At 41.3% G+C, this 24,848-nt stretch overlaps 1 protein-coding gene across 1 annotated transcript; it reads left to right on the plus strand.

Moving 5' to 3' along the window:
• Positions 1 to 24,781, plus strand: LOC133618417 (BTB/POZ domain-containing protein 2-like). Its single transcript, XM_061978751.1, has 9 exons — positions 1 to 592; positions 649 to 768; positions 8,249 to 8,405; positions 17,044 to 17,149; positions 17,224 to 17,421; positions 17,495 to 17,687; positions 17,765 to 17,852; positions 17,925 to 18,071; positions 23,957 to 24,781. The coding sequence occupies exons 1-9, from the start codon at positions 75 to 77 to the stop codon at positions 24,116 to 24,118; spliced, it is 1,689 nt and encodes a 562-aa protein (XP_061834735.1). The 5' UTR covers positions 1 to 74; the 3' UTR covers positions 24,119 to 24,781.
• Positions 24,782 to 24,848: the final 67 nt, after the last annotated feature.

Consider the following 24,848-nt stretch of genomic DNA (forward strand, 5'->3'; position numbering starts at 1 on the left):
GTAAATACTACTCAAAAAAAGCGAGGAGGCGAAGAAGTGTGTTGTGTTGTGTTGACGCCTAAGCTCCATGTAAGATGGCGGCCGGAGAAAACACTGGCAGGCCTCCTTGCCTCAACTTCGCCTGTCCGGGCCCGCTGGGAAACAGCCAACCCAGCAACAGCGTTTTCTCCATGCCGGCATCCAACGGCGGAGCGGGTGGCTCGGCCGGAGGGGCGCAGGGAGCTACCCGGCGCCAGAACCCCCAGCTGGGGCCCGGCGGCGCGGAGGCTAACGGCGCTTCGAGCACTGGAGCTCCGCCGCCCTCTCAGGGCTCCTCGCAGCCGCCCGCGGGGGCAGGTGCCGCGGCCTCAGGAGGCATGTCCACCCCGGCCTCCAACATGGCGACTATCGCGCCGTCGAACGCTCCCGCGGCCCCCGCCGCTACACCGGCGGCTGCGTCCGTGCTGGTGTACCGGGAGCCGGTGTACAACTGGCAGGCGACGAAGAGCACCGTGAAGGAGAGGTTCGCTTTCCTCTTCAACAACGAAGTGCTCAGCGACGTGCACTTCTTGGTGGGCAAAGGCATGGGCGTTCAGAGGATACCTGCACACAGGTGAGATGGCGGATGTAATAATCATGTCTGCGACACTCATAACTGCTTTTTTGTAGGTTCGTCCTGGCGGTGGGAAGTGCTGTGTTTGACGCCATGTTTAACGGCGGGATGGCGACGACGTCGACGGAAATCGAGCTCCCTGACGTGGAAGCAGCTGCCTTTTTGGCTTTGCTCAAGTAAGAAACTGTGTGCGTGATGTCTTTCTCATACCAACCTTTTTTCCCACCAGGGACCGCTTTAATGTATGCATTACTTTCACGGACCGGTGTTGTACCGAAATCTGTTACCCATCGGAATTTGTAACTCCAGGGGGCGATGTTCCCATGACGTTTGTTTGATCCAATCCATCCATCCATCCAGGCCCGGCCCTAACCAATCTGGCGCCCTAGGCAAGATTTTAGGTGGCGCCCCCCCACATCGGCAGTGAAGTGTATATACTCACAAGAACCCGAATAGCTTTGTCTTTGACCTTTTTTTTTTTTTTACTTACAACTATACCTAATATATAAAGGGGTGGAAAAGTGACTATTACCTGCAGGGCAAACATTAGCTAACCAGAAGGCAATAATGTAAACAAAAAACACCTGCTTAAAAGAGCTAATACAAATGTCCCTGAGGAATGTAAGGTGGGAGTACTGTAATTACCTAACGTTACATTATTATTTTCCATAACAATTTAGCCCCCTCCACAATATTAACCCGACGTTAAAACAGATCTAGCTATTGATTAGCAATTGCCGAATCATGTAACATTAGCTTAATGCTAAAAAGCCAGGTTACTATCACATTCTGTAACAGACAAATAATTTCATGTAGGCTAACGTTACCTACCTGCTACCTCTGTCTTTTCTCGTTTCTCCTCCTCTTCTTTTCTCTTTTTTCTTCCCTGGGCACCTGACAGTTTTGGCCGTTTTGACATCTTGTGTTGATTTTTTGATGTGGTGACGTCCAAAAAGAGTCATGATACGGGAAGGGAGGAGGCGCACCGTGCGGGGGGAGGAGGGGGGGGCGTAATGTTGTAACAAATAATATTTCTATTAAATAGGCTTTACTTTGCATTTTAATTAACGTGAGATTATTTTTTTGTATTTAGAAATAATAGTAACAACTTTTTTTTCCTTTTTTTTTTTCTCCAACATTTGTGGCACTGGCTTGGCGCCCCCTGATGGACGGCGCCCTTAGCATTTGCCTATACGGCCTATGCCACGGGCCGGCCCTGCATCCATCCATCCATCCATCCATTTTCTACCGCTTATTCCCTTTGGGGTCGCGGGGGGCGCTGGAGCCTATCTCAGCTACAATCGGGCGGAAGGCGGGTACACCCTGGACAAGTCGCCACCTCATCGCAGGGCCAACACAGATAGACAGACAACATTCACACTCACATTCACACACTAGGGCCAATTTAGTGTTGCCAATCACTTTATTTATATAGCACATTTAAACAACAAAATGTTTCCAAAGTGCTGCACAACAATATTAAACACAATTAAAAACAATATAAAATAAATATGATTAAAAACAATTTCAAAGAGTAAAACCAATTAAAACAGTAAATAGAAAGCAACATTTTAAAAACACAGAGGACAACAGAGGACCACACAACTCACGTAGTGTTAAAAGCCAAAGAATAAAAGTGGGTCTTAAGACGAGACTTAAAACACTCCACTGTGGGAGCAGTTGGAACATGGAGGGGCAGAGTGTTCCAGAGCTTAGGGCCGACCACAGAGAAGGCCCTGTCTCCCCTGGTTTTAAGTCTCGTCTTGGACACCACGAGCTGGAGCTGGCTCTCGGACCTCAGAGCGCGCGCAGGATTGTAAGTTTGGATGAGGTCCGAGATATACTGAGGTGCCAGTCCATGTAAAGCTTTAAAAACAAACAGCAAGGTTTTAAAATCAATTCTAAAATGAACAGGGAGCCAGTGCAAACTCTCAAGGATTGGGGTTATATGCTGGCGTCTCCTGGCCCCTGTTAAAAGTCGTGCTACCGCTTTCTGGACTAACTGCAACCGGGAGAGCGCTTTTTGGCTAATGCCAGCATAAAGTGCATTGCAGTAGTCCAGGCGACTTGAAATAAAAGCATGCACGACTTGTTCAAAAAGGTTAAAAGATAAAAACGGTTTTACCTTTGCTAAAAGACGAAGATGATAAAAACACGATTTTAAAACGCCATTGACTTGTTTGTCAAGTTTAAAATCGCTGTCTATAGTGACGCCAAGGCTGGTGACTTTGGGACACACATCATTTTGCAATGGTCTCAACACTAAAATTTCCGTTTTTCCCTCATTCATTATTAAAAGATTCTGGGCTAACCAAGCCTTGACGTGGCATAGACAGTTGAGAAGGGGTGTCAGGGGGCCGTGGCCTTTTGAAATAGGCATATAAATTTGGCAGTCGTCTGCATAAAAGTGATAAGACACTCCATGCCTCTTAAAAATCTCTCCAAGAGGGAGGAGATATAGAGCGAACAGGATGGGGCCTAGAATAGATCCCTGGGGGACACCACAGTAAAGCGGAGCAGAAGAAGAAGTGGCGTCCCCCAGCCTGACAGAGAAGGACCTTTCTGACAGGTAGGATCTAAACCACTAATGCAGTCCCCCTGACACCCACACAGTCTCTCAGGCGATCTAAAAGAATTGTGTGGTGGACTGTGTCAAAGGCAGCTGTAAGATCTAAAAGCACTAAAATGGCAGAGCTGCCAGAATCAGATATTAAAAGCAAATCATTAAAAACCTTTAAAAGTGCAGATTCAGTACTGTGCAAAGCTTTGTATCCAGACTGAAATGGATTTAAAGTGCTATTTTCATCTAAAAAAGGCTTTAGTTGCGCCAAAACACATTTATCCAAAATTTTTGATGGTTAAACGGCAAGCCCAAAGAGGAGGAGGAGAAGAAGAACGCTTGCGTAAATGGCGTAAACTATCCTTAATGCTGAAACGTCAGTTGTCAGAATTTCAGCATTAATAATAACAATGGATTCATACTATAATGAAAGTAAGTCATTGATTTCCAGAATATGTGTCATTTATTAATGCTGAAATTCTGACAACTGACGTTTCAGCATTAAGGATAGTTTACGCCATTTACGCGATACAATGGACTCATACTATAATGAAAGCAAGTAATTGATTTCCAGAATATGTGTAATTTATTAATGCTGAAATTCTGACAATTGACGTTTCAGCATTAAGGATAGTTTACGCCATTTACGCAAGCGTTCTTCTTCTCCTCCTCTTTGGGCTTGCAGTTTAACCATCAAACAAACGCCATGGGAACATCGCCCCCTGGAGTTACAAATTCCGATGGGTAACAGATTTCGAAACAACACCGGCTTTCTACGGGTGGCAAATAAAAAAATTAAAAAAGCCAAAAAAATTTGCCTTTGGCTACAATCTGAAAGTTAAGTCGAAGAAAATGTGGCAGATTTTAAATTATCTTAAAGGGGAACATTATCACCAGACCTATGTAAGCGTCAATATATACCTTGATGTTGCAGAAAAAAGACCATATTTTTCTTTAACCGATTTCCGAACTCTAAATGGGTGAATTTTGGCGAATTAAACGCCTTTCTATTATTCGCTCTCGGAGCGATGACGTCACATCGGGAAGCAATCCGCCATTTTCTCAAACACCCGAGTCAAATCAGCTCTGTTATTTTCCGTTTTTTCGACTGTTTTCCGTACCTTGGAGACATCATGCCTCGTCGGTGTGTTGTCGGAGGGTGTAACAACACGAACAGGGACGGATTCAAGTTGCACCAGTGGCCCAAAGATGCCAAAGTGGCAAGAAATTGGACGTTTGTTCCGTACACTTTACCGACGAAAGCTATGCTACGACAGAGATGGCAAGAATGTGTGGATATCCTGCGACACTCAAAGCAGATGCATTTCCAACGATAAAGTCAAAGAAATCTGCCGCCAGACCCCCAGGAAAAGAGAGCGGATGAGGGTATGTCTACAGAATATATTAATTGATGAAAACTGGGCTGTCTGCACTCTCAAAGTGCATGTTGTTGCCAAATGTATTTCATATGCTGTAAACCTAGTTCATAGTTGTTAGTTTCCTTTAATGCCAAACAAACACATACCAATCGTTGGTTAGAAGGGGATCGCCAAATTCGTCCTCGCTTTCTCCCGTGTCGCTGGCTGTCGTGTCGTTTTCCTCGGTTTCGCTTGCATACGGTTCAAACCGATATGGCTCAATAGCTTCAGTTTCTTCTTCAATTTCGTTTTCGCTACCTGCCTCCACACTACAACCATCCGTTTCAATACATGCGTAATCTGTTGAATCGCTTAAGCCGCTGAAATCCGAGTCTGAATTAGGGATGTCCCGATCCAGGTTTTTGCACTTCCGATCCGGTACCGATATTGTTTTTGCACTTCCGATCCGATACCGATACTGACCGATAATGGCCTATCCGAGCATGTATTAAAGTTTAAAGTTATTTAGCCTACTTAGTTGTCAGAATCATGTTGAAAAGGGTTTTAGTACTCTTGATGATAACTAGCCAGCTGAATTAGGTGAGTTTGAATAATACACAATGGTTGGTAACAAGAAACTGACCTGTTTATTCAAGGATAAACACAAAATAGACACAATTATACATGACAAACAGAAATGGCATCATTGAACTAGGGCTGGGCGATATGGCCTTTTTTTAATATTGCCATATTTTAAGGCCATATTGCGATACACGATATATATCTCGATATTTTGCCTTAGCCTTGAATGAACACTTGATGCATATAATCACAGCAGTATGATGATTCTATGTGTTTTGATTGATTGATTGAGACTTTTATTAGTAGGTTGCACAGTGAAGTACATATTCCGTACAATTGACCACTAAATGGTAACACCCCAATAAGTTTTTCCACTTGTTTAAGTCGGGGTCCACTTAAATTGATTCATGATACAGATATATACTATCAGATATATACTATCATCATAATACAGTCATCACACAAGATAATCACATTGAATTATTTACATTATTTATAATCCAGGGTGTGGAGGGGGGCGCCGGATGTAAGTGTCAAAAAGACAGCCAAAAGAGTTTGATATGAGAATAAATTTAGTTAAAATATAGGGTAGAAATGCACCCATTTGCAGGAAATGTAGTCTTAATTTTCAACATTTTCTTTCAAGGCTTGCATGTCTACATTAAAACATTCTTCTTCATACTGCATTAATATATGCCACTTTTAAACTTTCATGCAGAGAAGGTAATCACAACTAAAAAAATCACTAATTTTTTCATACAGTGTTGATCTGGAAATTTTTGCCTCGGCATTTTGATGGTGTGGACGTGTGGCACCGAACGGAGATAAGCGTCTCGACAGACGTTACAATATTTGAACAATGATGACGAAAACTGTTTTCTCTGTCGTGTCCGTGTGTCGAAAATTGTTATGCGCTTATTTTTTTATTTGATTTTGTGCGTGGCATATAATTGCTATGCGCAGAGGACGTTTAAACAGTGCGCAATTGCACAAGCGCGCACCTTAGAGAGAACGTTGGTCACACGGCTGCGCTAGCATCACAGCTAACGTTTGCCATGCTGGTACCTCTCTGCTCGGGGAGGACGTATACGTATGTGACGTATGACGTGACAGTATGTGACGTATGACTTGACAGTATGTGACGTGTGTAAGAAGGTGCACTTGCTGTCTGTGAGAGGGAGACACAGAAAAGAGTGAGAAGAGCCTGTCGTGTAATACCAGCAGCTAAAAGCAACTGTGTGAGAATCCACATACCTGTGGATGTGTTGAAGGTGTGCTGGAAAATGCGGAACGGAAATTAGGGAGCAGCAGAAAAGTGGAATGTATTATTTAAATAGGTGCGTTGGAAAACACGGACCAGAGTTGTTTTTTTTTAACTGGATCTGGATCGGCATTTTCCCATGCCTTGCCGATACGCATTTTTTGGCAAATATCGGCGGCCGATCCGATCCAAATATCAGATCGGGACATCCCTAGTCTGAATCCGAGCTTATGTCGCTATACATTGCTGTTCTAGCCGCCATGTTTGTTTGTATCGGCGTCACTATGTGACGTCACAGGAAAATGGACGAGTGTATATAACGATGGTTAAAATCAGGCACTTTGAAGCTTTTTTTAGGGATATTGCATGATGGGTAAAATTTTGAAAAAAACTTCGAAAAATAAAATAAGCCACTGGGAACTGATTTTTAATGGTTTCAACCCTTCTGAAATTGTGATAATGTTCCCCTTTAAACTCCAAAACGATGCTTAAAAGTAGCTCTACTTCTCTGTCAGTCCACATAGATAATTCTTTCTTGCTGTGACCCGCCATTTTTGCTATATGCCGCCTCCAGAAGTGACGGTTTGGATGTTTCTGATTGGCTAAAATGGTCTTAAGTCCTAGGCTACAGCGCCCCCAGTATGTTGGCATGCGTATGACACTCAGTGTATGCGTTTGCTTGGGGACAGAGATAGTTTTTTAAATGCGCACGTGTGGCTGGAGATCTTGTTAAGACGTTAGTTTAGGCGGTGGCTCTTTGTTGTTAAGGCGGCCGCCTTAACAACAAAACGCTGCGGGAAACCCTGATGTCGAAATGTTTTGAATGTTGAAGCATTTGGATTTCCAGGAAAACCGGAATTTGGTTTGGATATTGGGAAAGACTTTGTTTGAATATCCCGGATGAGTGGAATATGTTGAAGGTGGAATGGTTTGAATAGGTAGAAAAATGTTGGAATTGTGAAAAATGGATAATTCATTTGGAGTGGGTGAAAATGTCCCTAAAAACGGAGAATTCTTGGAAATCCGGGACATTTTTTTTTTATTTTTTTTTACAGTTTTTGAAAAGGAGCACACAATTCTTGAACAGGCTGAATATTTTGAAGTTGGAACAGTTTGAGTGAGAGTTGTGGAACTTTGAAAAATGTCCCATCCTTTTCAATGGGAAATTCATGGCAATTTGGGGATTTCGGGAAAAGAGGGAATTTTTTTGAAAATGCAAAAAAAAAAAATGTGTATGTTCTGAATTAGTTGAAATGGTTGGTGTTGTTTTTTTTTTCAAATCGGTTGATAAATGTAGAAGTAGTAACATTTTTAATTGAGAAATGGTGTTAAGGAATTTCGGGAAAACTGGGAATTTTTCCAGTTCGAAAAACAACTTTGTTTTTTTGTCCTGATTAAGAGGAATGCTTGGACGGTGGAACGGTTGAGATGGGTTGAAAATTGTGGAAGGAGTAGTCGCCAGAAAAAAGGGTCAAAAAATGGAATTCTGGAACTTCCTGGAATTTTTTTTTTTACTTGAAAAAATTATAGTTTCAATGTCCAGGATGAGTGGAGTATGTTGAATGTGGAATAGTTTGAATCGGATCGAAAAATGTGGAAATGGTGGAAGTTTGAAAAATGGCCAATTCATTTTGAATGGGGAAAAATGTCCCGGGAAATCTGGGAATTTCGGGAATTTGTCCAAAGGGAAAGTCCAAGGGCGTGAGAAAACAATACACAAGTCTTTAGCTCGGTGGGACGTAGGTGCGGAAGCTAGAGTCATACCAGTAACTCAAGTTTCTTCATGGCCGCTCTACCATCTGAGACACGCCACCCCGATACTAATACATATTTACAAATACATTAAAGTTCAGCCTCACTAAAATGTTATGTTTTTGTTTTTTAACCTTTTGCAGGTTTCTGTACTCTGATGAAGTTCAGATCGGGCCAGAGACCGTCATGACCACGCTGTACACTGCCAAAAAGTACGCCGTGCCAGCCCTGGAGGCACACTGTGTTGAGTTCCTCAAGAAGAACCTGAGGGCAGACAACGCCTTCATGCTGCTCACTCAGGTCAGATAATCCCACGTCTCGTGTTCCCTTCACCAAACTGGGATTCCACGTCGTGTTGAACGTCACTGGAAAGTCTGTTTCGCTGTTCCACTCGTCTCTTGTTAATTACAGTTAATTGGGGCCGACGTGACCGTGAAGTAGGATTATTATTATTAATATATATATTTTCATAGAGCATAAAAAAACCTTTTTTATGAATTTCTAAAAAGTCCCCTACAGCGGAGCCAATGTGAACTCCACTATTCCGCCCATAAAATTGGATAAATAAGCATTCAAAAAGCGCCAGCAATACTCCATTTACATTTGGTGACTTAAATATTAACAAGTATTAGTGATATTGTTATTATTAGTGCTAACGCAGACAAACTATTTATAGCGGCGCCGTGATCACTTCCTGTGTGTCTATGTTTACATTGTCAAGTGGTCTGCTGCTTCCTCGCTTCCCTGCTCCATTTAAGTTTATTGTAGATCATAAATCATGCATCTTCGACTTACTTTTATTGTCATTCAAATTTGAACTTTACAGTACAGATAAGAACAAAATCTTGTTGCATTAGCGCAGGGGTGCTCATTACGTCAATCGCGGAGGGTGTGTCAGTCGATTACCAGCCAGGCATTAAAAAAAATAGTCCTAAAAATGAGCGATCATAAATCTTCACTATGACGTCACTTTCGTCACTTGATTGACATTCACGGCACCCGAGGGTCTTCTGAGATGACGCTGGCTGCTGCCAGCTCATTAAAATTACCGACAGGAAGGCGAGAAACACTTTATTTCAACAGACTCTGGCGCCGTACCTGTCGTCAAAACTGCAAAGACCGACTGCACAGTTGCACAGTTGCGCTAACAAAACAAGAGTCTCAGAAAGCTGGCGTGCACAAGCTAGCAAGCTACGGAGTTTGCCGACAATGTATTTCTTGTAAAGTGTATACAAAGGAGTACGGAAGCTGGACAAATAAGATGCCAAAAACCAACCACTTTCATGTGGTATTGGACAGAAAGGAGGACTTTTTTTCTCCTCCATTCAAAAATGCGGACGTTATCAGCACTACTGTCTGATTCCAATCAATGCAAGTCATCAGAATCAGGTAATACACCAACTTATATTCTTGTCTTCATGAAAGAAAGGAATCTATATGTGTTAAACATGCTTGTATTATCTTTAAACACCTTTAACTTGTTAACAATATTAACTATATGTGTTAAACATGCTTGTATTATCTTTAAACACCTTTAACTTATTAACACTATTAACTATATGTGTTAAACATGCTTGTATCATCTTTAAACACCTTTAACTTATTAACAATATTAACTATATGTGTTAAACATGCTTGTATTATATTTAAACACCTTTAAGTTGTTAACAATATTAACTATATGTGTTAAACATGCTTGTATTATCTTTAACCACCTTTAAGTTGTTAACAATATTAACTATGTGTTAAACATGCTTGTATTATCTTTAAACACCTTTAACTTATTACCAATATTAACTATGTGTTAAGCATGCTTGTATGATCTTTAAACACCTTTAACTTATTAACAATATTAACTATATGCGTTAAACACGCTTGTATTATCTTTAAACACCTTTAACTTATTACCAATATTAACTATATGTGTTAAGCATGCTTGTATTATCTTTAAACACCTTTAACTTGTTAACAATATTAACTATATGTGTTAAACATGCTTGTATTATCTTTAAACACCTTTAACTTATTAACAATATTAACTATATGTGTTAAACATGCTTGTATTATCTTTAAACACCTTTAACTTATTAACAATATTAACTATATGTGTTAAACATGCTTGTATTATCTTTAAACACCTTTAACTTATTAACAATATTAACTATATGTGTTAAACATGCTTGTATTATCTTTAAACACCTTTAACTTATTAACAATATTAACTATATGTGTTAAACATGCTTGTATTATCTTTAAACACCTTTAACTTGTTAACAATATTAACTATATGTGTTAAACATGCTTGCATTATCATTAAACACCTTTAACTTGTTAACAATATTAACTATATGTGTTAAACATGCTTGTATTATCATTAAACACCTTTAACTTGATAACAATATTAATTATATGCGTTAAACATGCTTGCATTATCTTTAAACACCTTTAACTTGTTAACAATATTAACTATATGTATTAAACATACTTGTATTATCATTAAACACCTTTAATTTATTAACAATATTAACTATATGTGTTAAACATGCTTGCATTATCATTAAACACCTTTAACTTGTTAACAAAAACATATATTTCATAAATAAGTAAATATAAATTATATATATGAATGAGGTAGATCCCCACAACTTGATCAATTGAAAAGTAGCTCGCCTGCAGAAAAAGTGTGAGCACCCCTGCATTAGCGCATGGTAGGATAAAAGAGCAATAAGGTGCAGATATAAATAAATAGATTACTGTACAGATAAATATATTGCACTTTTGCATATGCATCCACGTTTATGGATGTATGTTATATTGTCTTTATATTTATATATCTCACCTAGACGGTAGGCCTACTCAGTGGCCTAGTGATTAGAGTGTCCGCCCTGAGATCGGTAGGTTGTGAGTTCAAACCCCCGGCCGAGTCATACCAAAGACTATAAAAATGGGAGCCATTACCTCCCTGCTTGGCACTCGGCATCAAGGCTTAAAATTGGGGGTTAAATCACCAAAAAGTATTCCCGGGCGTGGCCACCGCTGCTGCTCACTGCTCCCCTCACCTCCCAGGGGGTGATCAAGGGTGATGGGTCAAATGCAGAGAATAATTTCGCCACACCTCGTGTGTGTGTGACAATCTTTGGTACTTTAACTTTAGATGGCTGAGGATATAATCCAACAAGTTGGGACACTTTGACAGCCATTTAGGAGCTGGAACTCATTAAGACAACACAAAAAACACTTGTCCTTCCCACCCCGTTTCTTGGTGAAAATTATGAGACATTTTTCATCTAAATTGGAATATATGAATATCCTAACAGTCTGCACCCTAATGACGACAGACCTTGTACAGTAAGTGAGGTTTATTATGTTTGTTGGCTCTCATGAAGTCTGCAGTGAGTAATAATCAGTGATGAAAAAAAAAAGCAAATGTCATGATGCATTTTTTAAATGAATGCGCCTCGTATGCTTAAAATGATCAAAATAGGTAAATAGTAATGTCGGGTTCAAACACTGATGACATCTATTAAACAAGACAAGAAGCAACGAATTAAAAAGAGACAGAATTCAATTTGACTCAATTTGAGGAGAAACCTCTGGGCTGTACTCTTGGACAGTCTCCAGCACGCTCTGGCGAAAGATTGTACGCCACCTCTTTTATTTGGACTTTCCCTGATTACATGGCAACAGCTGTTTTCTAAGGGACGTGGGTCGTAAACAGCCGTCGCCTTTGATTACAACAGTTCAAAAGAAAAGGTCGTAAAACAGGTCGCCTTGAGGGGAGTCAGTCTCCAGCACTCTCTGGTGAAAGATTGTACGCCACCTCTTTTATTTGGACTTTCCCTGAGTACATGGCAACAGCTGTTTCTAAGGGACGTGGGTCGTAAACAGCTGTCGCCTTTGATTACAACAGTTCAAAAGAAAAGGTCGTAAAACAGGTCGCCTTGAGGGGAGTCAGTCTCCAGCACTCTCTGGTGAAAGATTGTACGCCACCTCTTTTATTTGGACTTTCCCTGAGTACATGGCAACAGCTGTTTTCTAAGGGACGTGGGTCGTAAACAGCCGTCGCCTTTGATTACAACAGTTCAAAAGAAAAGGTCGTAAAACAGGTCGTCTTGAGGGGAGTCAGGCCCTGCTTCTTCTCCGCTTTGTAGTTCTTGGGTCAGACAATATCTTTCTGTTGATTACAATACACGAAAGAAACAGAACACCTTCATGTTGCTTCCCATCCTACACAGTGGAGTTTTACAAGCCTTTTTCTTGGTAGGTTCAAAGACAGCTTTTTGTCTTCTCGCCGGGAACTCATTTCAACACAAAGCTTTGTGATAACAATTATTCTGACAATTAAATGTTATTATAAATGTTACTACATTACATATAAACTTATATCATGCATATAAAACCTTAATAGGGGTGTGTGGATGTTTTTTGGGGGGCTCTAGAGGCAGAATTGAACGACTCCCATTGTAAGCTGACTTTTGATCACATTTATTTCATATTTAGAGTGCACTAAAAATATCTGTCCGCTGTCAAGTGTTTTATAATGATTATGAATAGGGATGACCGATAAGATCGGACTGCCGATATTATCGGTCGATAAATGCTTTGAATTGTAATATCTGACATTATTGGTATCGATTTCAAAAAGTAAAATGTATGACTTTTTAAAATGCCGCTGTGTACACGGATGTAGGGAGAAGTACAGAGCGCCAATAAACCTTAAAGGCACTGCCACATAATATCTACGGCTTTTCACACACACAAGTGAATGCAAGGCATACTTGGTCAACAGCCATACAGGTCACACTGAGGGTGGCCGTATAAACAACTTCAACACTGTTACAAATATGCGCCACACTTTGAACCCACACCAAACAAGAACGACAAACATTTCGGGAGAACATCCGCGCCGTAACACAACATAAACACAACAGAACAAATACCCAGAACCCCTTGCAGCACCAACTCTTCCGGGACGCTACAATATACACCCCCCGCTACGCCCTACCCCTCCACCTCAACCCCGCCCACCTCAACCTCCTCATGCTCTCTCAGGGAGAGCATGCCCCAAATTCCAAGCTGCTGTTTTGAGGCATGTTAAAAAAAAATAATGCACTTTGTGACTTCAATAATAAATATGGCAGTGCCATGTTGGCATTTTTTTTCCATAACTTGAGTTGATTTATTTTGGAAAACCTTGTTACATTGTTTAATGCAGGGGTCCTCACACTTTTTCTGCAGGCGAGCTACTTTTCAATTGATCAAGTCGTGGGGATCTACCTCATTCATATATAGAATTTATATTTGCTTATTTATGAAATATATGTTTTTGTTAACAAGTTAAAGGTGTTTAATGATAATGCAAGCATGTTTAACACATATAGTTAATATTGTTAATAAATTAAAGGTGTTTAATGATAATACAAGTATGTTTAATACATATAGTTAATATTGTTAACAAGTTAATGGTGTTTAAAGATAATGCAAGCATGTTTAACACATATAGTTAATATTGTTAACAAGTTAAAGGTGGTTAAAAATAATACAAGGATGTTTAACACAAATAGTTAATATTGTTAACAACTTAAAGGTGGTTAAAGATAATACAAGCATGTTTAACACACATAGTTAATATTGTTAATACATTAAAGGTGTTTAATGATAATACAAGTATGTTTAATACATATAGTTAATATTGTTAACAAGTTAAAGGTGTTTAAAGATAATACAAGTATGTTTAATACATATAGTTAATATTGTTAACAAGTTAAAGGTGTTTAAAGATAATGCAAGCATGTTTAACACATATAGTTAATATTGTTAAAAGTGGTTAAAAATAATACAAGCATGTTTAACACAAATAGTTAATATTGTTAACAACTTAAAGGTGGTTAAAGATAAAACAAGCATGTTTAACACATATAGTGAATATTGTTAACAACTTAAAGGTGGTTAAAGATAAAACAAGCATGTTTAACACATATAGTTAATATTGTTAACAACTTAAAGGTGGTTAAAGATAATACAAGCATGTTTAACACATATAGATTCCTTTCTTTCATGAAGACAAGAATATAAGTTGGTGTATTACCTGATTCTGATGACTTGCATTGATTGGAATCAGACAGTAGTGATGATAACGTCCGCATTTTCGAATGGAGGAGAAAAAAGTCCTCCTTTCTGTCCAATACCACATGAAAGTGGTTGGTTTTTGGCATCTTATTTGTCCAGCTTCCGTACTCCTTTGTATACACTTTACAAGAAATACATTGTCGGCAAACTCCGTAGCTTGCTAGCTTGTGCACGCCAGCTTTCTGAGACTCTTATTTTGGTAGCGCAGGCAGGATGAAGCAGAGCTTTTATTGTGCAACTGTGCAGTCGGTCTTTGGAGTTTTGACGACAGGTATGGCGCCAGAGTCTGTTGAAATAAAGTGTTTCTCGCCTTCCGGTCGGTAATTTTAATGAGCTGGCAGCAGCCAGCGTCATCTCAGAAGACCCTCGGGTGCCGTGAATGTCAATCAAGTGACGAAAGTGACGTCATAGTGAAGATTTATGATCGCTCATTTTTAGGACTATTTTTTTTAATGCCTGGCTGGTGATCGACTGACACACCCTCCGAGATCGACCGGTAGATCGCGATCGACGTAATGAGCACCCCTGGTTTAATGCATCACAACAAAAGTAGGCATAATAATGTGTTAATTCCACGACAGTGTATATCGGTATCGCTTGATATCGGAATCGGTAATTAAGAGTTGGACAATATCGGAATATGGGATATCGGCAAAAAAAGCCATTATCGGACATCTGTAATTTTGAACCATAGGCAAAATTCACCCAAAAAGTGCAGTTCCCCATTAAAACTTTTAACAATTACCGTATTTTCCGCACCATAAGGCGCCCTGGGTTATAAGCCGCGCCTTCAATGAACGGCATATTTCAAAACTTTGTCCACCTATAAGCCGCCCCGTGTTATAAGCCGCATCTAACTGCGCTAAAGGAATGTCAAAAAAACAGTCAAATAGGTCAGTCAAACTTTAATAATATATTAAAACCAGCGTGATGTGGGCGCGCATGGAATCGTATATCAACATGGACGGAGCTGCGTGAAAAAAGCCACCCGGCCTCTTCGCGTAAACTTAAACTTACCTTAACCACTCGCTCATCTTTTCTTCATCCATCCCTTCGAGTTAGCTTTTATGATGACGCCGGCTGGAAAGGTCTCTTTTGGCAAGGTCTTCCTTTTGAATATCACCATGGGTGGAAGTTTCTGGCCATTAGCATGGCAAGCTAGAACCACAGTGAAGGATGACTTCTCATTCCCTGTGGTGCGAATATTCACCGTACGTGCTCCCGTTGTATCCACAGTGCGGTTCACAGGAATATCAAAAGTCAGTGGAACCTCGTCCATGTTGATATCTTGTTTTTACAATATGCACGGAAAGTAGCCAGCTTTTCTTGAAAGTCTTTAGGCAGTTGCTGTGAAATAGTAATCCGTGTGCGGATGGAGAGATTGCGTCTTTTCATGAACCGGATCCCTGTCGCTTAGTAGGAGCCATTTTGTGGTCTTTACAGATGTAAACACACAAAGGAAATGAAACGTACGGTAATATCCGCGCGCTTCTTCTTCTTCTACGCGGGCGGGTGGTTGCTTACAGTAGAAGAAGAAGCGCTTCCTGTTCTATGGGGGCGGGTGCTTACCTTGGCGGTTGCTTGCGTAGAAGAAGAAGCACTTCCTCTTCTACGGGGAAAAAAGATGGCGGCTGTTTACCGTAGTTTCATGGGTTGTACTTGTATAGCGCTTTTCTACCTTCAAGGTACTCAAAGCGCTTTGACACTACTTCCACATTTACCCATTCACACACACATTCACACACTGATGGAGGGAGCTGCCATGCAAGGCGCTAACCAGCACCCATCAGGAGCAAGGGTGAAGTGTCTTGCTCAGGACACAACGGACATGACGAGGTTGGTACTAGGTGGGGATTGAACCAGGGACCCTCGGGTCGCGCACGGCCATTCTTCCACTGCGCCACGCCGTCCCCTTCATGTTGTTCTATGCCATAGTTCATGTTAGTTGTTTCATGCCACAGTTTCATAGTTGTTCGATGCCATAGTTCATGTTAGTTGTTTCATGCCACAGTTTCATAGTTGTTCGATGCCATAGTTCATGTTAGTTGTTTCATGCCACAGTTTCATGTTGTTCTATGCCATAGTTCATGTTAGTTGTTTCATGCCACAGTTTCATAGTTGTTCTATGCCATAGTTCATGTTAATTGTTTAATGCCACAGTTTCATGTTGTTCTATGCCATAGTTCATGTTAGTTGTTTCATGCCACAGTTTCATGTTGTTCTATGCCATAGTTCATGTTAGTTGTTTCATGCCACAGTTCATGTTAGTTGTTTCATGCCACAGTTTCATGTTGTTATATGCCATAGTTCATGTTAGTTGTTTCATGCCACAGTTTCATAGTTGTTCGATGCCATAGTAAAGATGGCGGCTGTTTACCGTAGTTGCGAGACCTAAACTTTATGAAAATGAATCTTAATATTAATCCATATATAAAGCGCACCGGGTTATAAGGCGCACTGTCAGCTTTTGAGAAAATTTGTGGTTTTTAGGTGCGCCTTATAGTGCGGAAAATACGGTAATAATGTGTTGATTCCACGACTGTGTATATCGGTATCGCTTGATATCGGAATCGGTAATTAAGAGTTAGACAATATCGGAATATGGGATATCGGCAAAAAAAGCCATTATCGGACATCTGTAATTTTGAACCATAGGCAAAATTCACCCAAAAAGTGCAGTTCCCCATTAAAGCTTAACAATTAGCAGAGAGACAGCTCTTATCTCAAAACACTCTTAAGTTGGGGCACCACTGTACTTGACATCATCAGATGCATGTTGTCCCGTCTTACTTGTGTCTTCCTGTTTCAGGCGCGCTTGTTCGATGAGCCTCAACTCGCCAGCCTCTGCCTGGAAAACATCGATAAGAACACCGGAGACGCTCTCGCCGCCGAAGGCTTCACCGACATCGACCTTGGTACTGCGGCCCGCCGTGCCTTTTTAACGGCGCCATGTTGCATCACATGTCATATTTATTCTCCGCCCTTGTAGACACGCTGATGGCCGTGTTGGAGAGGGACACCCTCGGCGTGCGGGAGGTGCGTTTGTTTGGCGCCGCGGTGCGTTGGGCTGAGGCGGAGGCCCACAGGCAGCAGCTGCAGCCCACCCCGGAGAACAAGCGCAAAGTGCTGGGCAAGGCCCTCACACTCATCCGCTTCCCTCTCATGACCATCGAAGAGTTTGCGGCAGGTAATAAAAAAACATTAAAAAACCTCACTTTCCAAAAAGCATGCAGACCCAGACTGTGTTTTACCTTCACCAGTGCCAGCCCAGTCCAGTATTTTGACTGACCGAGAGGTGGTGAGCCTCTTCCTGCACTTCACGGTCAACCCCAAGCCGCGGGTGGACTTCATCGACCGGCCTCGCTGCTGCCTGCGTGGCAAGGAGTGCAGCATCACCCGCTTTGGACAGGTGGAGAGTCGCTGGGGCTACAGCGGCACAAGCGACCGCATACGGTGCGACATTTTAACATGGTAACCATGGTCTTGTGTGCTGTACCTCTCATGTAAATCTTTAACGTACACATCCTCAGGTTCTCAGTCAACAGAAGGATTTTTGTGGTTGGGTTCGGTCTGTACGGCTCAATACACGGACCGACAGACTACCAAGTCAACATACAGGTACCATCCGGACCTTGCATCCTCCGCTGTGTTGTTGCAGTCTTCATGTGAGCCGTGCTGCTCTTTGTGCAGATTATTCACACAGACAGTAACACGGTACTGGGCCAGAACGAAACCGGCTTCAGCTGCGACGGTTCCGCCAACACCTTCCGAGTCATGTTCAAAGAGCCAGTAGAGATACTACCCAACGTTAACTACACCGCCTGTGCCACACTCAAGGTTTGTACATGCTCTTTTACTAAGCTGTGTTCAATTTATCAGGGCTTTTTCACTTGGAGCACCGGTGCTACTGAATTCTGCTCAAATGAGTAGCACCGGTGCTACTGAATTCTGCTCAAATTTGTACTGAATTCTGCTCAAATGAGTAGAACCGGTGCTACTGAATTTTGCTCAAATTTATACTGAATACTGCTAAAATGAGTAGCATCGGTGCTACTGAATTCTGTTCAAATTTGTACTGAATTCTGCTAAAATGAGTAGCACCGGTGCTACTGAATTCTGTTCAAATTTGTACTGAATTCTGCTCAAATGAGTAGCACCGGTGCTACTGAATTCTGCTCAAATTTGTACTGAATTCTGCTCAAATGAGTAGCACCGGTGCTACTGAATTCTGCTCAAATTTGTTCTGAATTCTGCTAAAATGAGTAGCACCGGTGCTACTGAATTCTGTTCAAATTTGTACTGAATTCTGCTCAAATGAGTAGCACCGGTGCTACTGAATTCTGTTCAAATTTGTACTGAATTCTGCTCAAATGAGTAGCACCGGTGCTACTGAATTCTGCTCAAATTTGTTCTGAATTCTGCTAAAATGAGTAGCACCGGTGCTACTGAATTCTGTTCAAATTTGTACTGAATTCTGCTCAAATGAGTAGCACCGGTGCTACTGAATTCTGCTCAAATGAGTAGCACCGGTGCTACTGAATTCTGCTCAAATGAGTAGCACCGGTGCTACTGAATTCTGCTCAAATGAGTAGCACCGGAGCTACTATATTCTGTTCAAATTTGTACTGAATTCTGCTCAAATGAGTAGCACCAGTGCTACTGAATTCTGCTCAAATTTGTACTGAATTCTGCTCAAATGAGTAGCACCGGTGCTACTGAATTCTGCTCAAATTTGTACTGAATTCTGCTCAAATGAGTAGCACCGGTGCTACTGAATTCTGCTCAAATTTGTACTGAATTCTGCTGAAATGAGTAGCACCGGTGCTACTGAATTCTGCTAAAATGAGTAGCACCTGTGCTACTGAATTCTGCTCAAATTTGTACTGAATTCTGCTAAAATGAGTAGCACCGGTGCTACTGAATTCTGTTCAAATTTGTACTGAATTCTGCTCAAATTTGTACTGAATTCTGCTCAAATGAGTAGCACCGGTGCTACTGAATTCTGCTCAAATTTGTAATGAATTCTGCTAAAATGAGTAGCACCTGTGCTACTGAATTCTGCTCAAATTTGTACTGAATTCTGCTGAAATGAGTAGCACCGGTGCTACTGAATTTTGCTCTAATTTATACTGAATTCTGCTAAAATGAGTCGCACCAGTGCTACTGAATTCTGCTCAAATTTGTACTGAATTCTGCTAAAATGAGTAGCACCGGTGCTACTGAATTCTGCTAAAATGAGTCGCACCGGTGCTACTGAATTCTGCTAAAATGAGTAGCACTGGTGTTACAGAATTTTGCCCAAATTAGTTATATATTGATAGTTTTTCTACATTTTAAAAGACTTCCTTGTGGTCTACATAACATGTGATGGTGGTTCTTTGGTCAAAATGTTGCATAGATGATGTTTTACACATCATCTTCAAGTTGCTTGCTGACAGTCTCTTCAGGATGCGCCGTTTTGTGGGCGCTCTTATTTACGCGCCTCCACTTTGACAGTGTCTTCTCCCTGTCATTTTTTGTGCTCCCATAGCGAGTCTGACAGATATAAGTTAGAACTTTACGCTACTTTATATTACAAATGGCAACAGCGGAAGATGAAAGCCTCACAACAAGAGGATAGAGAAAAAGGAGGAGCTTATTGACTACAGCGTGGGCTACAATGGCGGCCCCGCGCACATTTTCGGGACTTATGCAGATCCCAAATACACATCAGCAGAAACCAGAAGGTGCATAATATTGCGAAACAAAACGCCAGATAATGTCTCCTGATAGGTGCCTTTTTGAGGGCTGCAACTAACGATTATTTTGATAGTCGATTAGTCAGCGATTATCCTAACGATTAGTCGACTAATCGGATAACGAAACGTACACACATTTTAATGGCTCTAAATTTTCGAATAGACATTTGAAAGGCAATTTAAAATAAAGAAAGAATAGTGAACAACAGGCTGAATAAGTGTACGTTATATGAGGCATAAATAAGCAACTGGTATGTTAACGTAACATATTATGGTAAGAGTCATTCAAATAACTATAACATATAGAACATGCTATACGTTTACCAAACAATCTGTCACTCCTAATCGCTAAATCCCATGAAATCTTATACGTCTAGTCTCTTACGTGAATGAGATCAATAATATTTGATATTTTACGCTAATGTGTTAAGTTCACACATAAGTCGCAACTTATAGTCCGAAAAATACGGTACTTAATTCATAAATATTTATTTATACTGTAACTGTGCTGCTCATTCAGCTGTTACACAACAAAATTAGGCATAATAATGTGTTAATTCCACGACTGTACAGAGGGGCAAAAAAGTATTTAGTCAGCCACGGATTGTGCAAGTTCTCCCACTTAAAATGATGACAGAGGTCTGTAATTTTCATCATATGTACACTTCAACTGTGAGAGACAGAATGTGAAAAAAAAAATCCAGGAATTCACATTGTAGGAATTTTAAAGAATTTATTTGTAAATTATGGTGGAAAATAAGTATTTGGTCACTTCAAACAAGGAAGATCTCTGGCTCTCACAGACCTGTAACTTCTTCTTTAAGAAGCTCTTCTGTCCTCCACTCGTTACCTGTATTAATTAATAAACCTGTTTGAACTGGTTATGTGTATAAAAGACACCTGTCCACAGCCTCAAACAGTCAGACTCCAAACTCCACTATGGCCAAGACCAAAGAGCTGTCGAAGGACACCAGGAAAATAATTGTAGACCTGCACCAGACTGTGAAGAGTGAATCTACAATAGGCAAGCAGCTTGGTGTGAAAAAATCAACTGTGGGAGCAATTATCAGAAAATGGAAGACATACAAGACCACTGATAATCTCCCTCGATCTGGGGCTCCACGCAAGATCTCATCCCGTGGGGTCAAAATGATCATGAGAATGGTGAGTAAAAATCCCAGAACCACACAGGGGGACCTGGTGAATGACCTGCAGAGAGCTGGGACCAAAGTAACAAAGGTTACCATCAGTAACACACTACGCCGACAGGGAATCAAATCCTGCAGTGCCAGACGTGTCCCCTGCTTAAGCCAGTGAATGTCCAGGCCCGTCTGAAGTTTGCCAGAGAGCACATGGATGATACAGCAGAGGATTGGGAGAATGTCATGTGGTCAGATGAAACCAAAATAGAACTTTTTGGTATAAACTCAACTCGTCGTGTTTGGAGGAAGAAGAATACTGAGATGCATCCCAAGAACACCATACCTACTGTGAAGCATGGGGGTGGAAACATCATGCTTTGGGGCTGTTTTTCTGCTAAGGGGACAGGCCGACTGATCCGTGTTAAGGAAAGAATGAATGTGGCCATGTATCGTGAGATTTTGAGCCAAAACCTCCTTCCATCAGTGAGAGCTTTGAAGATGAAACGTGGCTGGGTCTTCCAGCATGACAATGATCCCAAACACACCACCCGGGCAACGAAGGAGTGGCTCCGTAAGAAGCATTTGAAAGTCCTGGAGTGGCCTAGCCAGTCTCCAGACCTCAACCCCATAGAAAATCTGTGGAGGGAGTTGAAAGTCCGTGATGCTCGGCGACAGCCCCAAAACATCACTGCTCTCGAGAAGATCTGCATGGAGGAATGGGCCAAAATACCAGCTACTGTGTGTGCAAACCTGGTAAAGACCTATAGTAATCGTTTGACCTCTGTTATTGCCAACAAAGGTTATATTACAAAGTATTGAGTTGAATTTTTGTTATTGACCAAATACTTATTTTCCACCATAATTTACAAATAAATTCTTTAAAAATCCTACAATGTGAATTCCTGGATTTTTTCACATTCTGTCTCTCACAGTTGAAGTGTACATATGATGAAAATTACAGACCTCTGACATCATTTTAAGTGGGAGAACTTGCACAATTGGTGGCTGACTAAATACTTTTTTGCCCCACTGTATACAGGTAAAAGCCAGTAAATTAGAATATTTTGAAAAACTTGATTTATTTCAGTAATTGCATTCAAAAGGTGTAACGTGTACATTATATTTATTCATTGCACACAGACTGATGCATTCAAATGTTTATTTCATTTAATTTTGATGATTTGAAGTGGCAACAAATGAAAATCCAAAATTCCGTGTGTCACAAAATTAGAATATTACTTAAGGCTAATACAAAAAAGGGATTTTTAGAAATGTTGGCCAACTGAAAAGTATGAAAATGAAAAATATGAGCATGTACAATACTCAATACTTGGTTGGAGCTCCTTTTGCCTCAATTACTGCGTTAATGCGGCGTGGCATGGAGTCGATGAGTTTCTGGCACTGCTCAGGTGTTATGAGAGCCCAGGTTGCTCTGATAGTGGCCTTCAACTCTTCTGCGTTTTTGGGTCTGGCATTCTGCATCTTCCTTTTCACAATACCCCACAGATTTTCTATGGGGCTAAGGTCAGGGGAGTTGGCGGGCCAATTTAGAACAGAAATACCATGGTCCGTAAACCAGGCACGGGTAGCTTTTGCGCTGTGTGCAGGCGCCAAGTCCTGTTGGAACTTGAAATCTCCATCTCCATAGAGCAGGTCAGCAGCAGGAAGCATGAAGTGCTCTAAAACTTGCTGGTAGACGGCTGCGTTGACCCTGGATCTCAGGAAACAGAGTGGACCGACACCAGCAGATGACATGGCACCCCAAACCATCACTGATGGTGGAAACTTTACACTAGACTTCAGGCAACGTGGATCCTGTGCCTCTCCTGTCTTCCTCCAGACTCTGGGACCTCGATTTCCAAAGGAAATGCAAAATGTGCATGGTTGGGTGATGGTTTGGGGTGCCATGTCATCTGCTGGTGTCGGTCCACTCTGTTTCCTGAGATCCAGGGTCAACGCAGCCGTCTACCAGCAAGTTTTAGAGCACTTCATGCTTCCTGCTGCTGACCTGCTCTATGGAGATGGAGATTTCAAGTTCCAACAGGACTTGGCGCCTGCACACAGCGCAAAATCTACCCGTGCCTGGTTTACGGACCATGGTATTTCTGTTCTAAATTGGCCCGCCAACTCCCCTGACCTTAGCCCCATAGAAAATCTGTGGGGTATTGTGAAAAGGAAGATGCAGAATGCCAGACCCAAAAACGCAGAAGAGTTGAAGGCCACTATCAGAGCAACCTGGGCTCTCATAACACCTGAGCAGTGCCAGAAACTCATCGACTCCATGCCACGCCGCATTAACGCAGTAATTGAGGCAAAAGGAGCTCCAACCAAGTATTGAGTATTGTACATGCTCATATTTTTCATTTTCATACTTTTCAGTTGGCCAACATTTCTAAAAATCCCTTTTTTGTATTAGCCTTAAGTAATATTCTAATTTTGTGACACACGGAATTTTGGATTTTCATTTGTTGCCACTTCAAATCATCAAAATTAAATGAAATAAACATTTGAATGCATCAGTCTGTGTGCAATGAATAAATATAATGTACAAGTTACACCTTTTGAATGCAATTACTGAAATAAATCAAGTTTTTCAAAATATTCTAATTTACTGGCTTTTACCTGTATATCGGTATCGGTCGATATCATAATCGGTAATTAAGAGTTGGACAATATCGGATATCGGCAAAAAAGCCATTATCGGACATCTCTAATTACAAGGTGCACTATTGATTCCTGAGAAAATGAAAGGATTTTTAGTGCGCCTTATATTCCGAATAATATTACCAACATAATCCACTCTGTGATGTGTAATTATGGGCTCCCTGTATCCCTCCCGCAGGGCCCAGACTCCCATTATGGCACCAAGGGCATGCGCAAGGTCACGCACGAGTCCTCCACAACGGGCACCAAGACCTGCTTCACCTTCTGCTACGCGGCGGGCAACAACAACGGCACTTCAGTGGAGGACGGACAGATTCCCGAGGTCATCTTCTACACATAGTCCGGTCAGTCTTTTTGACCGTTTTGTCCTCGTCCATCAAAGGTGAGCGCCTGGAACCAGCTCCAGGGGTAGGTAGGTAGGTAGGTAAGACTGTCCTGGGTGTACGGTGTGCTCCTGCCGGCCACGTCGGAAGTGGAATAGCCACGATGGTCACTTACTTACTCTCTTTCACACAAAATGCTGTGACTATCCAAGAAAGTAGAACAGGTAACACATCAGTGGTTACCTGTGACCTCCACACACCTGCTCCATGGATTCTTGGCATCTTTCCACCCAACTGTTTGCGGGTGTGTCTTCACTTGGTCGTGGCCTCTCCAAAAGACCTTGCACTATCCGGGCCTTGCGTGTATTTTAAACCTTTCTTTTAGCTTTGCTGTAAATATGCGGGCCCTCACTTGACTGTTGTCACCGTTTTGCAATTTATTTTCCAGCCCGTATTCAGCAGACGTCAGTACAAAAAATAAAACCACCGCTTTGTTTCAAGTCAGTTGAGATTGACTCATAAATTATTAGGTGACAAGAGTTCATATTTCTGTCTCAACACTGAAATTTGTTGAGTTTGTTCTGAAAAAAAGTGTGTTTTTTGGGGCGGGGTCGGGCTTTGTATATCAAGTGACATTTATGTATCTAACTTGAACACTTGAATAAAGAGTGAGGAAAATATGTGTCAGTTGCAAAAAGTCAGTGTTCAAAAACAAAGGAAAAAAAACAAGTAAAATTAGCTAACTTC

The sequence above is a fragment of the Nerophis lumbriciformis genome, linkage group LG19, assembly GCF_033978685.3.
Source record: "Nerophis lumbriciformis linkage group LG19, RoL_Nlum_v2.1, whole genome shotgun sequence".
NCBI lineage: Eukaryota > Metazoa > Chordata > Actinopteri > Syngnathiformes > Syngnathidae > Nerophis > Nerophis lumbriciformis.

Excerpts from the sequence above, each read along its gene's own strand:
- LOC133618417 (XM_061978751.1), top strand. The coding sequence starts at position 75 with ATGGCGGCCGGAGAAAACACTGGCAGGCCTCCTTGCCTCAACTTCGCC. Across the intron at positions 17,150-17,223 it reads CTTCACCGACATCGACCTTG|ACACGCTGATGGCCGTGTTG; the intron begins GTACTGCGGCCC and ends CCGCCCTTGTAG. Across the intron at positions 18,072-23,956 it reads CCGCCTGTGCCACACTCAAG|GGCCCAGACTCCCATTATGG; the intron begins GTTTGTACATGC and ends TCCCTCCCGCAG.